This window comes from Cyanistes caeruleus, chromosome 23 (assembly GCF_971803275.1).
Source record: "Cyanistes caeruleus chromosome 23, bCyaCae1.hap1.1, whole genome shotgun sequence".
NCBI classification, from domain to species: domain Eukaryota; kingdom Metazoa; phylum Chordata; class Aves; order Passeriformes; family Paridae; genus Cyanistes; species Cyanistes caeruleus.
Window position 1 is genome coordinate 3,330,487 of NC_141723.1, and position 16,090 is coordinate 3,346,576.

The window sequence follows — 16,090 nt, forward strand, 5'->3', positions numbered from 1 at the left end:
TGAAAGCCAGCACAGGAGTTTCCAGCTGTGTCATGATGCTGGAGATCATTTCTTCCTCCACATCTCCTTTCAGCTGCCTTTTCTGCTTTCTATCCATGTTTATTATGGCTTTTTACTCTTAACCTTTAGCTAAATCCCATGTCCCTGGGGCAGTGTTTTCCATCATTTTTTAACCTGCAGTTTGATCAATGCCCAGCGAGCTCAGTGGGCATCTCCTTTAGATTTCCACAAACTTCTGATGGGATTTGTCACAGCAGAGCTGCAGGCCCCTGCAGCTGATTATTTTGGCACTGATTGTAGCATGGAAGCTCCTCCTGTCAGGGCTTTGGAGCAGCCTGGTTTGGCAGCACCATGCTCTGCCTGGGAGAAGGAGAACCAGATCACCAGTTCCACAACATCCTCTGTCTGCTTCACTTTCCTCTTGCAGGGAACTCCCTGCTTGTTTCCCTGTCCCTCTGGAGAGTTGTTGGTGAATTGGGCATCCAGCAGAGCGTGAGTGCTGTTGATACCTGCTCTGGTGGAGTGCACAGCAGAAGGGACATGGAAGGCAGATTATTCAAACTAAATTAATCTGCAAAAGAGGGAGGATGACTGGATTAATTGGGAATGCTTTGGTGCTCAGAGCAGGATGGGAACGAGCGAGTTTGTGTTGTAGGGAGCCTCACAGCGTTGCATGGCTGAGCTTTCTCCCCAGAGTGGGTCTGTGGCTCTACCCAAGGAGCTGAACTCCTGTTTTCTCCTGAATCACAGTCCTCTTGTGATTTACTGCCTCACATTTTACATTACCACACTTGCAGTACTTTCCAATGTAATCAGCATTTGTCAGAGGCCAGGCCTGGCCCATTCCATCTCCCAGGAACTGACCTGACCTCTGGAGCTTGGTCTGCTTCCTGTCTTCTCCTGACCATCAAGTTAATTTTCAAAATGAAACTTTCACTCCTGCCTGAGCACAGTTCCTTTACCATCTAAACAAGCACAAGGAAATGGCTCATGCTGGCACTGCCTTTGTGCCATTATGTTAATCCTCTTTAATTGCTACTTCTAACAATTATATTTTCCTGTATTTACACCACAACTCCTAAATAAACTCAGTCCTGCTGGAGCTGTGCTGGTAGCCAGGAAGAGTTTTTGTCTGGGGAAGTCAGTCCTCGGAGCTGGCCAGGATGATTTCTCAGCAGGCAGCCTGTTCCTAGCTGGGTGACTTATGAGCTGTGCTATTTCTTATTACCTTCTGTTTGTTTTTCCAGGCTGCAAACTCTTGGCTGTGGAGCTGACATCCAGCAACACCAAGCCCGTGGTGCAGGAATTCCAAAGTGAGTGCTGCCTGTGCTGCATCAGGCCAAACAATGGAGGAGAATTTGGCTCACTGGTCACTGGTTCCTTAGGACTATGAGAGCCTGGGATTCAGAGAAGTGCCTAAGAATGTGTCTGTATCCCCCTTTTTTAAATGGTTTGTCGAGGCCCTCTGCAAGCCACCAGCACTGCAAAGTCTCTGCCTAAGTGCTTTTTTGAACTGGGTCCCAAAAGAAGGAAAAGCAGTTGCCTTGCAATTAATACACAGAGAGAGAAATTTGTGCAGACGTGCCCTGGGGCACTGGGGAGGCTCCTCAGCCCTGCTGAGGTTCTGCAGGGAAGATGGGACGCCAGTGGCAGCTGCAGAGGGGCAGGGTTTGCTGGGTTTATCCCCAGAGGTCACTGTCCCAGGGAGATGCTGCATCCCTGACTCACAGTGTGGCTCTGCCCAGCAGCAGGACAGGGCTGGGCGCTCACCCTCACCAAAGGTTTTGTTTGCCATAAGCCCCAGCCTGCAGAGAACAGAGTGTTCATTTCTCTCCAAAGCTGATATCTGCTGGACTATTATTTTTGCTGGCCAAAATCCATCTTCCAATAGCTCCTGGAACCCAGCAGCGTTTCTGTTTGTGAGGCAGATGAAAGAGAAGGCTCTGCTTTGTGGGCAGCATCTCCTAATAAAACACTGAGTGAGAGTGCTCAAAGCAGAGCAAAAACACAGCTGCTTCCTATTAATCTGGATTGCCTCCATTTCTCCTGCTAGGTGTTGAGCTGTCCTGCATCATTAAATCCACGGTGACACCAGATCCCAGAATTGAGTGGAAGAAAATCCGAAATGGAGAAACCTCTTATGTGTTTTTCGAAAACAAAATGCAGGGTATGAAGATTCCTTGTTTTCAGATTTCCAAAACAGCTTTCCAAACAGATTTCAGAAACAGTACAATGGGGAACAAACAAGCCTGTTAGAGGCAGGAGCTCTGGCTGTCTGGCTGCTTTCTTCTGGAACAGAGCTCAGCAGCTGAAGTGCAGGATGGAGAGAGAACGGGATGTTTTTTCCTCCCTGCCTCATTATTGACAGGTCACAGTAGGGAGCTGGAGCGAGATCCTGCCTAGGAGTTATTTTTTGGGTAAGAAAAGAACGATGTAGCCTCCCTTTTGTGGGTCCCAGCATGGTCACTGGGTGTGACCTCTCCTGTCTTTCCACAGAACATCTGAGGGCTCCCCCTGGGATCTGTGTGTCCAGCTGCCAGTGCTCTCTGCTGAGGCAGCACAGGGATGTGCAGCATCCTGGGAGCATTAGGAGATAGGAGATAGGAGAACTCCAGTGCCAGTAGGGCTTGAGTCCATCTGGAATTACTCCAGCACCTCAGATGGGACCAAGAGCCACATCCAAATGAATCTTCCAAAGGAGGCAAGACCTGAGGCTGTCTTGGAAGTTCGATTTTGCCACAGTTTTTGAGGTTTGGAGTGATGCTTTCCAGTTCATCCTCTTACATGGTTGGCAGCTTTGCTTTCCTTTGGGGCTTTCAAGGATTGAGTTCCTTTGACTCCAGAAAAGAGTCTGAGATCAGCCACTTAATTTATACACCCAAAACGAGTCTGGTGTTTCGTCTTGAGTCATTAGCCTTGATTACCCTGCTTTTTTCCTCTCTCTTTCCTGTGTGGCAGGAGACTTTGCCACACGGGCAGAGATTCTGAGCAGGACGTCCCTGGTGATTAAGAACACCACGAGGATGGACACGGCCACGTACCGCTGCGAGGTGGCCGCGCCCTCTGACACCAAAACCATCGATGAGATCAACATCCAGCTCACAGTCCAAGGTATCAAACCCACAACCTCTGCAACGGGGAGCTGTGGGATCTCCAAAGTCCAAACTGCGCCACTCTGGGGATTTAAAAGCAGCTGGGAATAATGGGAAGTTTGGATGGTTTTGCCTAAGAAAGCGCAGAATTCAGGAATGATTTAATGCCACTCACCTGGTTTGTGTCTTCCCACAGTGAAACCCATGACCCCCAGATGCTCTGTGCCTAAAGCTGTCCCTGTTGGCAAGTCAGCCTCTCTTCACTGCCATGAGAACGAAGGTTTCCCCAAATCCACCTACAGCTGGTACCGCAACAGCGAACCTCTGTCACCCGACAGCAAATCCAGCACCAAGTCCCACAACTCCTCCTACACCCTGAACCCTGCCACAGGCACTCTGGTAATGCCCTGACAGATCTGATCAAGCCTTGTTTGGCTGGACAGGTTATCTTTAATCGCTTGTAAATTCAGAAAAACATTGCCTGGCTTTCAAGGAAGGGATAATTTAAAGAGGGTGAGGTGTGCCAGGGTCTGGGAGAGGGAAGATTGATGGAAGAAGATATTAGCAGAGATGCATTTTTATCCACGTTTTTATACCCTCACAGTGCCTTGTTTCTCATGTCACATCCCTTCCCTTTGTCCCTTTTCCCTCCCCAGGTTTTCCACGCCGTGCACAAAGGTGACACAGGTCGCTACTCCTGCATAGCAACAAACGATGCTGGCTTTGCCAAGTGTGAGGAGCAGGAGATGGAAGTCTGTGAGTGGCTCTCTGTAGAGTTTTCATCAATGCTGGTTGATTTATCACCATAAATGAATTGCCATCACCATCAGGGAATGAGGGGGGACATCCCACAGCGTTAAGTCTTCCCTGCTTTCTCATAGCCCCAAACATAAGGAGGTAAAAATAATCTGAAAATGCAGGGAAACGTCAGATCATTAACAGATTGAATCTTGTAGTCAGGGACTCACCAGTTCCCTGTGAACTACTGCTTCAAATACTTGAGAGATGGTATTTTAGTGTGTGTGTGAGGCTGGAATGTTGCTGCTGCCCTAAAGAAACACTGGGTGCTGGTGTCTGTCTTTGCCAGATGACCTCAATATCGGAGGGATAATCGGGGGAGTCCTGGTGGTCCTCGCAGTCCTGGTGCTCATCACCCTTGGGATCTGCTGTGCCTACAGAAGGGGATACTTTGCAAATGGCAAAGAGAGTGGGGAAAGGTAAGCTGGGCTGCTTGGACAAGTCCCTCAGGTAGCGTGGAGGAGTCTGAAGGGCACCAAAAATTAGTGGCTTAAAGGAATTTCAGTGCCTAATTCCCCACAAAAGTCCACAGGCTAAGCCAGTCCTTGAGGCATCCAATACCCTGCTGTAAAACCCTGCAGCATCCAAATTCATTTCATGGAATCCTCACAGAATCCCAAAGTGAATTTGGACCTTAAAGGTCTTCCAGCTCCAATCCCTGCCATGAACAGGGACATTTTTCACTAGACCAGGCTGCTCAGAGCCCCATCCAAACAAGCCTTGGACACTTCCAGGAATGGATGGCACTTTCCTAGGGTAGCACTGTGGTGTGGATGAGAGCTGTGCTCTGATATCCTCATCCTTTGCATAAGAAAGGGGGCCCAGCACAATTCAATGCCTGCAGGTGTTTGTCCAGTAGCTCCTGGGCTGTTGGCAAAATCAGGGCCAGGGTTTAATGATCACAGCTCCTGCACAATTAGTCTGAAGCATCAGGACATGCAGAGGGAATGGATGCAGCAGAGCAGGCTCTCCACAGGAAGTCTCAGTAGTTGTGAGGACCTAAATTTGGGATGAAAAACAGCCATTCTAGAGCGCTCATGAAAATGTTAAAAACAACAGCATTAGCATCAGAGACAAGCCTCGATGTCCTCACAGAGTCTGGAGAGGAGATAATATATGCAAAGCCAAGATTCTCACCAGATCGATTTGTTCTGTGCTAAATGTTGCTTTTCAGCACAAGTCCTGTCTTGTTTTTCTCTCTGTTTCGTTTGTTTTTCAGAAAAAAGCTCTCAATATCCCATTTAAATGCAGCTGAGGGTTGGCATACACTGGACTTGACAGTCGTGTATAAATCCTGAGCTCCTGTGGGATTGCAAACAAGTGGCGTTTCCTTATAACTAAGAAAAATGCTGAAGGCTTCTGGCAGTGAAGGATTAAAATGAACTTTATAATTGCCACAGGAAACAGAGCAGGAGGCACAGAAAGGCAGTGACAGGCACCAGAGCAGGAGAGCCCAGGAAAGAATCAGTTTATCTCTTTGCAGAGTCTTAGGGAAACACACAGCAATCTTTTCACCCCGTGCTGAAGGGGAATTTAGACAGAATCCCAGTGATGGTAAATGATGGAATAAACACAGACCTCTCATTTGAGAAACAAACTGGGTTTCTCTCTGCTTGCTTCTCACTCAGCTCCTCCTCATTTCTGTCTCTCCCAGCACCTCCCCTCCAAAATCCTGCAATCTTCCTGTCCCAGAAATGAGATTTTTCCCTTTCTTTCAGCTACAAGTCTCCAGCAAAGCCTGATGGCGTTAACTATATCCGGACAGATGATGAGGTAACAAGAAATGATTTGCATTTACCATCTCTGTCAGGAGAGGAAGAGGGTGGGCAGAGGACGAGGCGCTTTTCGGGCCCACAGACTTTGTGAGAGTGGGCTCCACTCCGAAGCAGGGCTGGGGAACAGAGGGAAAACAGAAGGGTGAAGGCTGAGTCATTTCCCTAGAAATGATGAACAGTTTAAGTTGCCTGAAGTGACTGATGCCAGGAGCTATCAGAGGCAGCTCTGAGTTCTCTCATGGCCTGACCCCCTTAGGATGAGTTTCATTGGATTAAGTGGGCAGGACGTGATGCTTTTACAAGAGAAGTTGTATTTTGGGATTTGAGTAGATCACTGAGCTTAAGACCAGAAGAAGCCTCTCCCATTAGCAGAGACACTGAGGGAATGAGAAAGTCCCTGCCACACCTTGGTGTGTGAGGAGGACGGAGGAGGAGCACCTGGCCAGTGGAACTGGTGCCTCCCTCTCCCTCCCAGTGGGAAATGGGAGCTGCCTGGGCAGAATCCTCATGGTTACAAAGCTTGGATCTGCCTTTTGGGGGCAGCAGGAACAGAGAGCTGCCTGGAAAGCTGCTGGATCCTTCCTACATCCCAAACTGTTTCATTGCAGGGTGACTTCAGACACAAGTCTTCATTTGTCATCTAAGATGCCAAAAGGAAATTGCAAACCAGCAAAAGCAAGTGTGAAAATACCTCCTCCAGGAACTCCAAGCAAGAGCAAAAGATTAATTAAGTGCGCTTGGAAGAGTTTGGAACACACAAGAACTCGATAGCTAGCTATCTGTATATCTTTTTTTTCTTTGCCAAAGTTTAAAGTAACTCCTCACTGCCCAACTCGCGTCTCCCCTGCCTCTGGAGATACCAACAGGATCACCCAAACTTGTCCTTGGACTAAGGAAAGGTTTTAATCCTTCCCAAGAGACTGGGCTGTGGAAGTTTGTGGAATTGCCTTCTCTTTGTGCTGCAGGGACACAGCCACAATGTGCAAACCAAGCAGGGGCACAGCATTAGGTAAACGTGTAGCAGACATTACCAGTAATGTGTTACCAGTAGACAAAAAAAAGGTGCTGAAACAGCATTAGATGGACTTCAAAGAGTGGGATTTGGGGGATTTCCTCCCAGCAGCTCATTGCCCAGGCCTGGCTGGTGACTTTTCCACATCTGTGATTGTCTTGTGCTCGGCTCTGACTGCTCAGGTGCACAGGGGGTCTGTGCCCAGCCAGCAGTGACAGTGAAAACACCACTAATGCCCTCAGCCCTTCTGAAACCGTCCCCAAATGCTGTTATTTAACACCACCCCCAGGGTAGGGGCACTGCCTCTGCTCCCTGCTTGCCAGGACTCATTGCACGCAGGTAACCCCTCCTTCTAATCTGCACAAAGCAGGCTTGGCTCCTGCGTCTTTCCGTGGGGAAAGAGGCTTAGAGGGGAGGCACAGAACCAGTGCTAAGACATCCCTTTCAGGAAAATTAAAGCCAAATAATTTCCTGGGCTAAGATTGCCATAAAAGGTACTGAGAGATCCTCCAGCTTTTTTTACCTTCTCCGTTTATTTTGTAAAACCCCACCTTCTAAATTTTTTGCAAAGATCTATTTTGATTACTTCAGAAAAGGTAACATTTCTATTTAAAAGTGTAAATAACGTGATGCCAGCGGTGTTTGAGTAACGGAGCTATTTTTTTACTGTTGAAGCTAGGAGAGAGGAGCTCACACGTTGCTACAGTGTGGCACTGTCAGAGCATATCAGTATTAGTGCAAAGTGTAACAAAAAGCTGCGGGTGGAACAGCATCTCTTTCCTCTTCAGCCAGCTTCAGCCATTTCCTTGTCACAAGAGGTCTTACCAGACACAGAACAGAGTCACTCAGGGATAGTTTTTGTAAATTTATGGCAGGAGCTATCAACTTTTTTTATATGAGAAAAAAAAAAAAACAAAACAAAAACAACCAACCTTTTCTTGCCAGTGACCAACACTTCGTTTTTGTCGTTGCAAGAAATATCCAGGGATATTTTGGACTCAGTTCCAAAGAGGTGAGAGAGTGACTTCAGTGTTTGCTGCCCCTCTGCAAGTTCCCTAAAGCACTAACACAGCGTGACAGCTACAGCAGCTTGGCAGGTTTAAACCACATGGCCAAGGCCACTGTTTCTGGGGTTGGGAAAGCAAAAGCTCAACACAAAAGCACTTTCATAGTGTCAGCTGCAATTTTTCTTCAGATGGTAAAGGAAAAATAAAAAATTAAAAAAAAAAATAAAAATAAAACCAACCAAATTTGGTTCTCTTGGCTTTAGAAAGAATAATGGGGAACATGTGTTTCCCAAAATATCTGTGTTGATAGCATTGAGTGAGACCAGGCTGCAAGATGTGGATGCAACACTAGGACTGTGCTGTGGTTTAGGAGGTTTTTTAATGTAGCAGAATTTAGTGTTCTTGTATTTCCAATATAAATTGAGTTGTCTTAACTTTTCCTGTATACAGTATTTTGGATACTTGACGATTTGGACTGTTGGTGTTGTTTTCTGGTGTTCTGCTTTACTCTGCTTTGTTTCCTTCAGCCCTCGCTGGACATGCCATTGCTGCATTTGTTGTGCCCAAACAAAGCATTGCCACTTGTCCCTTTGCCAGGGGAAGCCAAGACAAGGATGGGGCAGCCCCAACCAGGTGTTCTCTGTGTCCCTCACGTCAGCTCTGCTGTTCTGCAGCTTCCCTCTGGTTACCTTCCTAATGCCAGCTCTTCATCCAAGCCACCCAGTGCTGATTGCTGCCTCTAATTGTTCTGACATTCCTTTGCACCCTCTGGGCATCCACTGCTCCTCCTCTGTGCTGCTTTCAGGGTACCTGCAATAAAGGAGAGAGAGAGGAAAGGGTTGAACCAGGGTAGCTCTGGGAGCACAATCTGCAGCCCCACCAAAGGCAGCCTTTGGGTGACAAACCAGCAGAGCTAAGAATCCAAACTTCTTTTTTTTTTTTTTTTTCACTTCTAAAATGCACAGTGGCATCTCTAACGAGAGAAAGGGGAGATGATTTCCCCCCCCCACCCAGCTCGTGAGAGCTGATGGATGGAATTATTTGTATCATAATAATATTCAGGTTTGTACTAATGTATTACTTTGTTTTAACTTTGCCAAGAATGTTTTACATAAATACCAAGCTATAAAGCATTCTTGTAGGGGTTTTTGTTTGGGCTTGGTGGTGGTTTTCAAACAGCCAAATTATGGGAAGGTGCTGTTTTCAATTCAGTTAAATAAGGGAAAGGCTGTCCTGTCAGAGCACTCACAGTGGATGGAGGTGGCAGAATGTCCAGGGCTGTTTATCAATTTATTCTTGGACATTTGTTCCTGGTTCTTCTCTAGAGAAGTCAAAACTCACAGGGCTCCTCTCAGATACTGCTGGAGGACAAAACAAAAAGCAGGAAATGAACTATCCCAATTGACCATTCAGAGTGGTTAAATAATAGCTCAAGGCAGGAGAGAAGGTACAAAAAGAAATGGTTTGGCCACAGTTGACCATTGCTTAAGCCAAAGCCATTCCATACATCCTCTGTTCTCTGACTTTGATTTTGGGAATAAAGTTTAACCTCACTTGAAGGGCTCTCTGATCTTCAAAAGAGAGTAGGGAAAGTGGAGGCAAATGATGGGATTGCAGTGCAGGAGGCAAGTGCCTCTGTTTCCATTCCTGCAGCAAATCCTGCTCTGTGCCTGGAGCTCGTGTCTGAGTGAGACAAAGCAGAGGGAATAAAACACATCCCAGCTCCAAGTTTCAATGAAATCTAGGCCATGAGCTCTGTGATAAAGGTTAACAACAGAAGAACTCCAGTGAGGAGCACGTGGCCATCAGGGAGGCTCAGGAAGGGCCAGATTTACCCAGGATATTTATGATAAACAAGGTACCTGCCCAGAGCACTCACCCACCTTGTCTGAGTCACCCATACCCTGCTTGCAGTCAAGTCAAAGTCTGTATTTAAAAGCTGCTGGGCCCAACATTAATTGAAGTGAGGGCCCAAGATACCTGTGTTGTGGTAGAAGAGACTGAGAGGCTGTAGAAATCTACAGGGGAAAAAAAAAATCATTTCTCTGTCAGCTCAAGAAAAGGGGAGACGCCGTGGGTGGAATTAATTCTGCAACCATTTATTTTCATCAAATGCTAATAGTTGGAAATAACATAGTTCAAGAATGGAAATATTCCATATAAAAAGAACATTAAGGCTGTTCATACACACAGGAGTTTGCACAACAAATAAGAGGTGATATAGCGTGCAATTACCAGATTTAGGGGTGTGGCAGTGACAAGCTGTTTTACCTTTATTCAAATTAAAGCAACTCTATTATATAACCAAGAGGGGCAATGAGGGACTGGGTGAGTAAAGCCAGCCCCTCACTGCCCTGCAAGCTGTGATAAATGCATTTATTGCCGAGTTTGTAGCAATGTTATGCCCTTACTTTTCCAAATGGACAAATTACACATCCTGAGGGTGAAAAGCCACCCTCCTTTTACACTGCAGCTCTGAGCCCTCTGCCAAGAGCAGCACTGACAACGCTGCTTTGCCTGTCCCCAGGACAGCTCTGGGGAAAAGGCAGCTCAGAAGAGAGAAGGAAGGATGTGCATTCACACCCAGAACTCCAGAGGGGAGGCAGCATGCTGGTTCTGTGCTCAGCTGTCAGGTTTTGGGGGGGCTCTGCGCTGTGATCGTTTCAGGGGCGCTCGCTGGCTGCTCCTCCTGGCTGGGGATTCCACCTTCCAAACCCGAGGCGGGGCTGGGCTGCAGGAAGGAAGCAGAACAAACCCTGGATTTTTCCCAAGCTCTTGGCCAGCCTATCTCCCTGCAGTGGCTGTTCCAGACCCGTGCTGAACTTACAGTTTCTCTGGCAGTGTCAAACAGATGATATCCCTGAGCTCATCCTCATCCTTCTTCGCTGCAAACAATACATACGTTTTCATAATTTACAAAATTCCACAGATTTGGTCATTTGGGGTTGTTTTGTTTTTTTAGCTTCCCCTCAAGTAAGAATCCCAGAGACTTGCCTGGAGCTGAATCGGGTGTGTGCGTTGAGCTGATGTAACTGACCCCAGCACCAAAAGTCAAGTCCTGAATGGTCTCTGGAAATAACAAAAAAATCAGATATTAGCAGCCTGTGACACAGCCAAAGGGCAAGGCATGCTGCTGTGCAGTACTCAAGTGTCAAAGAGTAAGTGAATCCAGATAATTGCAAACACACATATCTATCTCTCTTTCCCAGACCTCAGTGTCTCCCATCCAGCCTCAAACCCCTGTGCTGAGTCTGATGGGCACATCACCTCCAAATTCCAGCCTCACAGCCTCCCTGGCTGGAGGAAATCAGTGTGGGACCTTGGTCCTGCTGCCCCCTGTCCTGCCTGGCAGGGACAGCCACCCCTTCCACTGAAGCTCTAGCATCTCTCCCAGCACCACCTGCACCCAGAGCAGCTGCTCTGCTTACTCAAGGCACAATTTGGGGCCCCTGAAGACTGCCAAAGGCCCTGGAGAGCTGCTCTGTGAGGAGCTGCCTGCAGCCAGACAAGAGGAATCACTTGACAGGGGAGCTAGGTAGAATTTAGCTTGCCTGAATAGGCCCTGGTTGTCAGCTGTCTCTTTCCTGTCATTTATCTCAGGAGAGATGTCACAATATTCAGATTTTACTTAACTCAACGCTCTGTTTTATGCTCATGTTTCCCAGAACCTTTCACAAGGAATTAAGGTAGGAAGTGCTTTATAGGGCAGGAGTTGGAAACTCAGCTAAAAGGACTTTTCTTCACAGCTGAACTGGGTTTGCACTTTAACTCCTGCCCTGTCCTGGAAGGGAATCACTGAAGCTTAGAGCAGAAATCAAACTTGATCCATCTGCCTTAGCTCTGCCCTGCATCTCTCAGGACTGACCTGTGCCAGTGACTCTGTGCCTGAAGAAATTACCTTGGTATGGAGACATTTATGGGGAAGGAAGGGAAAGTAAATGGCAAAGATATAGTACAGATGGAATAGGGGGAAAAATGGGGAAAAAAATGGGGAAGTAGGGCTTCCCATGCAGCATGGGAAGGTGGTATCTATCTCCACAACATGTGTTTATGTACAATCCCCACTCTCCCAGATGCACTGAAGCTGTTCCCAAAGCACCAAGCAGGAGCTGAGGAGCCCCAAAGACAGAAGGGAAGAGAGAACACAACCAGAACAGCTGAACAAGGCAGAAAGAGGGGACAGCTGCTCCCAACTTCTCAAGTACAAACCTGTTTACAAAGAACTGCGTCTCCAGTAGTCTCAGAATGATACACCAGAGGAATAAAATGTTTTATTCTGGTTGTCTATCAGCCTGTGCCACCATACAGATGGCTCAACACACGCTGACTGAAGTGATGATCCTGCTCTGTACAGTTTGTCTCCCTGCTGAAGGACACATGCTGCCTCGAAGCAAAGCAGGAATTCAGCTCTAGTACCACTGCAGATTAACATTTTTCCTCCTTTTTCACCATATGGTGCTTTAAGAGCAACAGCCGTGTGAGCTTCCAGGAGACCAGGGCGCTCAAAGAATCCTGCTCTCTAAAAACACTTTTTGCATGAAACCCCACATATTTTTTGCTTGTTGCTCAGGCAGAGAGAAACACTGAGGCAGACAAGTGCATCCCAGCACATGGGGAAGGGCAGGATCAGATTTTCCAGTGGCTGCACACCAGTGCCTGCTCAGGGCTCCCAGGGATTTGCAGAGCCTGGCTCTCCTGTGTGTGAGCAGGGCAGGGCTGTCAGGGGCACTGCCACAGCTCCCTGGGGATGCCAGCCCCTTCCCAAAGCTGCCCCCAAACCTAAGGAGAGCTGAGCTGCCACACACTCAACCTGCAGCTCCCAATTCTCTGCACCTCACAGCACAACAGAGATGATCAAAAGGAGTTCAGCAGCACAGGGATGGAAAGGAAGGGGATCTCCTGCTGGAACTCAGCCCCATTTGGGTTTTAGTGCCTCTCAGGCTTGCAGGGCTGTCAGAGAACATTCCAACAGAACCCTGGAAGGTTCAGCTGCAGTGGACACAGACTCACAGTTTGTGTATTGGAGATTCCTCTCTGTGCATTTCTACTTTCATTTCTACAGCAGTAACAAACCCCACCATTCCTTCTGAGCGTGGAACACACACACTCAGTGACTGTGCAGGCTGTTAATCCCTCTGAGCAGATCCCTGTGCTCTCCTGCAGCTGTCACAGCCCTGTGCCTGCTCTAGGAGCAGCTTGCAGCTCACCCCAGACCCTGCTCACACAACTTAGAGCAGGAAGGACCCCAGCTTGAGGATCTCCCTGTGCAGCAGGGCTCTGCAGGTCAGTCTAACATTGCTCAGCTGCGCTTCCAGAGCCAAGGAAGCGCTCAGCCTTGCACCTTTGGGCAGGGCAGGCTGGAAAGGAACCACAAACTTCCTCTTCAGCACCCCAGAGTCAAGGAAGGAAGAAAGGGCACTGTTACCTCAGCATCCCAAAAATAAATTCCCTCCTGCACTGACCCTGTGAGATGCACATGGAGATGCTGGACTGTGCTTTCCCATGCACACCCTCACTTGCAGGAGGGTTCCTCTTCACCACAAGCACTTGAATAAATAAATAATCCATAGCTCTCAGGTCCTACTCACGCTCTGGGGTGCTGATTGCTCGCCCCGCCACAGCCACGTTTTCTCCACTGGACTGTTGGTTCAGGCTTTGGAAGGACCCTGGAAACAGCAAGGGAGTAATTAAGATTTGAAATGCACTCCAGACTCTTTGTGGATCCGTGTAAAGCAGAGCCAGAGCAGTTCCCACCTTGCTGGCTGCCAGCAGCTGATAAACTCCTCCCCACACTCTTGCTGCGCTGCTTGCTCCATTTTTCTGATGCCTTCTTGGCAGAGTTCAGGATGGCCAGAGTGCTCAGGGATGCTGCCCTAGGGCCAGAAACAGGACAGGAACTGGGATTTCCCTCTAAAGCTCTGCTGAGATGCATGAGGGAAGATCTGTCCCCTCCCAGTTCCTCATTTTAAACACCAAATAACAAGATTATGCTGCAACACCAGTGACTTTCAAAGCCCCCTCAAAAGAATGGATCAGCAAAGCAATATAAATAAATAGAAATACACCATAAGAAGAAATATAAATGTATAATAAATAGAAATATAAAACACCAGGTAACCAGGAGGAGCCCATACCTGCGATGCATTAGTGGCTGCCTCAGAGCATCAGCAAGAGGTGTGGCAAACTCAGGAGGGCCAGAGGGAGAGATGGAGCCAGGTGTGGACAGCCTCCCAGTCACAGGAGACTGAGCATTGTCATTATTCTGGCCAGCAGCTCTCTCCAAAGAGGCAGATTGCTGCAGAAAACAGGAGAAAAGGTCGTGTCTGCCAATGGATACGAGAGCAGAAAACCCTGCAAGGTGCTTGGACCTGAGTGTTTCAGGACTGCCCTTTGTGTGATGGAGGTAAAGGGTGCTGGGGAGAAACAATTTATTGGCCAAAGTTTTACCAAGAAGTGAACAGGGACACAAATGTCCGAGTTTAGAGGTCTATCTATAAGTGCTCTTCTAAAGACTGCAGAAAAATGAACTTCCAGGCCAGAATTCATCTCATCTTAAGGTAGGGATCTAAAGTAGTTCAGGACAACTGACTCAGGCACATATTTATTTCTTTACACTGAATTTAAGAGTATCTCCATGACTAGGATGGGTTTGAATTTCTGCTTTGTAGACACCCGAAGTCAGACAAAGTGAACTCTTTTCTTTGTTACCAGTTTATCATTTTGGGAGCAGAAAGAATACAGTATTTAAGCCCAGCCAGTGCCAAATTAGACTTGGTTTTCTCTTTAAATTGAATTATTTCTCCATTAATCATTTGCTGCTCCTCTTGGCTTTGGTTGTTGATGTTCTAAGCCTATTAAATGACTCTGAAATCAAAGCTTCTGTCAGGAGGTACAAAGAGGCAGGAAAACCCTTCGTAACCATCCTGCTCCAAGTGCTGGGACAGGGTCCCTGGGTGTTGTGAGCACACGAATTTGAGCAGAGGAGACAGGTACGGAGTTAATGGCACCAACCTCCTCCCCGTGGGCTGCTGAGAGCTGCTCTTGCTCTGACTCCTTCTCCCTGGCCAGCTGCTCCTCATATTTCCTCATGTCATACTCCAGCTCGGCTGCCAGCTGCTTGTCCACAGCAAAGAAGTCTTTGATTTCGTTTCGGTAATCTTGCATCATTTCCTGCAGCAGCAAGGAATGTTTGGACCCTTTCAGAAATCTCCCCCAGCTACTGATTCACATCCCCATTCAGATCACAGCTGCTTGGGAGCTAAAGGAAACACCAGTTGGTAGAGCAGAGGTGTTTTTAACAGACTGAGGAGTCTCAACTCCGATTTGTTCTTCAGAACACGGAGAAGCTTTCCAGCGTTTGAGCTTTCTCCCTGCCCACGCTCCACACCGAGAGCCTTCTCGCCAGTCCCTCCACCTCCCACGTTATTTAACACAGTGGCAGTGTCACAACATCTTATTTTCTGAATTCTTCCCTCCTAAGGAGGCTCTTGTTTCTGGCAGTGGTTGCACACGCAGCACATTAGCTCCAGAGAGGATCAAAACACCACGACCAGCAAGAAAACACTTCCCCTTACCCTCAGGCAGTTCATCAGGTCCTTCAGAGCTGGGATCCTCTTCTGCTCCATCAAGGACTTGAGTGATGTGATTATTGGGATGACGTTTTCGATGAAATTCTTCTTCTGAACCTTTTTGTGAACAAGGCATGAACAGTCACGCGAGGCAGCCCCAGCGAGAGGAGTCATCCCTCCACAGCCAGGGAATCTCTGTAATTAAGGCTGCTCTTACACCACACACATGCACAGAGGCTTTTAACCTAAGTGGAGCCTTTTCAGATGCATCACTAAGTCACTCGGTTCTCACAGTGAAGGCAAATTGCCCAGAGGTGCAGGAAAATCATTGTTCCGCTCAAATGCTTCACCAAGGAGAGGGGTAGGGAACAAATCCAGCTCAGCACAGCTCCCCTGGCTCCTGGGGAAACGCATTTCTGATCCCTCCAGCTCCAGAACAAGCATCCCTCACAAATTCTGCCCTCATATTTTGTTTTCACACAACACAGAGCTGCCCAGCCCTCTTCCCACAGCAGACCACGTGCCCCTCACCTGTGAGATGAGCTTTTTCTGGGCCACCTGCATGACGGCATTGGCCACGGCCATCTCATCTTCGTCAGGCTCAATGTGTTCCTCAGGCCTGGATCTCATACTTGAGAGCTTGATTTCTTTGCAGCTGAGGACTGCAAACGTATCTGAGAGCAGCTCGCTGCCTTCCAGGTCCAGAGGAAGGACTTCATCCACAAAGCAAGCTGGAATACACAAGAAAACATTTGTTTTTCCAGAAGCAGCAGCGATGGGGAAGCCAGGAAGATAAAACACCTGGATCGTGATTTCTTGTTTGTTTTTTTGTTTGCCA

General features: G+C 47.8%; 2 protein-coding genes across 3 annotated transcripts in view; one reads left to right on the top strand and one right to left on the bottom strand.

Moving 5' to 3' along the window:
* JAM3 (junctional adhesion molecule 3) overlaps positions 1-8,814 on the top strand; it is a 31,736-nt gene extending 22,922 nt beyond the window's left edge. Inside the window, exons 2-9 of the mRNA XM_086861147.1 lie at positions 1,248-1,313; positions 2,054-2,167; positions 2,959-3,111; positions 3,289-3,491; positions 3,749-3,848; positions 4,180-4,309; positions 5,609-5,663; positions 6,274-8,814. Coding sequence (XP_086717273.1) covers positions 1,248-1,313; positions 2,054-2,167; positions 2,959-3,111; positions 3,289-3,491; positions 3,749-3,848; positions 4,180-4,309; positions 5,609-5,663; positions 6,274-6,309 — 857 coding nt within the window. The 3' untranslated portion in view covers positions 6,310-8,814. The remainder of the gene's footprint in view (positions 1-1,247; positions 1,314-2,053; positions 2,168-2,958; positions 3,112-3,288; positions 3,492-3,748; positions 3,849-4,179; positions 4,310-5,608; positions 5,664-6,273) is intronic.
* Positions 8,815-9,762: 948 nt separating this feature from the next.
* NCAPD3 (non-SMC condensin II complex subunit D3) overlaps positions 9,763-16,090 on the bottom strand; it is a 29,499-nt gene continuing 23,171 nt past the window's right edge. For both annotated transcript variants that reach the window (XM_086861146.1, XM_086861145.1), the window contains exons 27-35: positions 15,784-15,983; positions 15,259-15,369; positions 14,696-14,854; positions 13,819-13,979; positions 13,439-13,557; positions 13,273-13,350; positions 10,679-10,753; positions 10,512-10,569; positions 9,763-10,415 (exon numbers count right to left, since the gene is read on the bottom strand). In XM_086861146.1, coding sequence (XP_086717272.1) covers positions 10,307-10,415; positions 10,512-10,569; positions 10,679-10,753; positions 13,273-13,350; positions 13,439-13,557; positions 13,819-13,979; positions 14,696-14,854; positions 15,259-15,369; positions 15,784-15,983 — 1,070 coding nt within the window. In that variant the 3' untranslated portion in view covers positions 9,763-10,306. The remainder of the gene's footprint in view (positions 10,416-10,511; positions 10,570-10,678; positions 10,754-13,272; positions 13,351-13,438; positions 13,558-13,818; positions 13,980-14,695; positions 14,855-15,258; positions 15,370-15,783; positions 15,984-16,090) is intronic.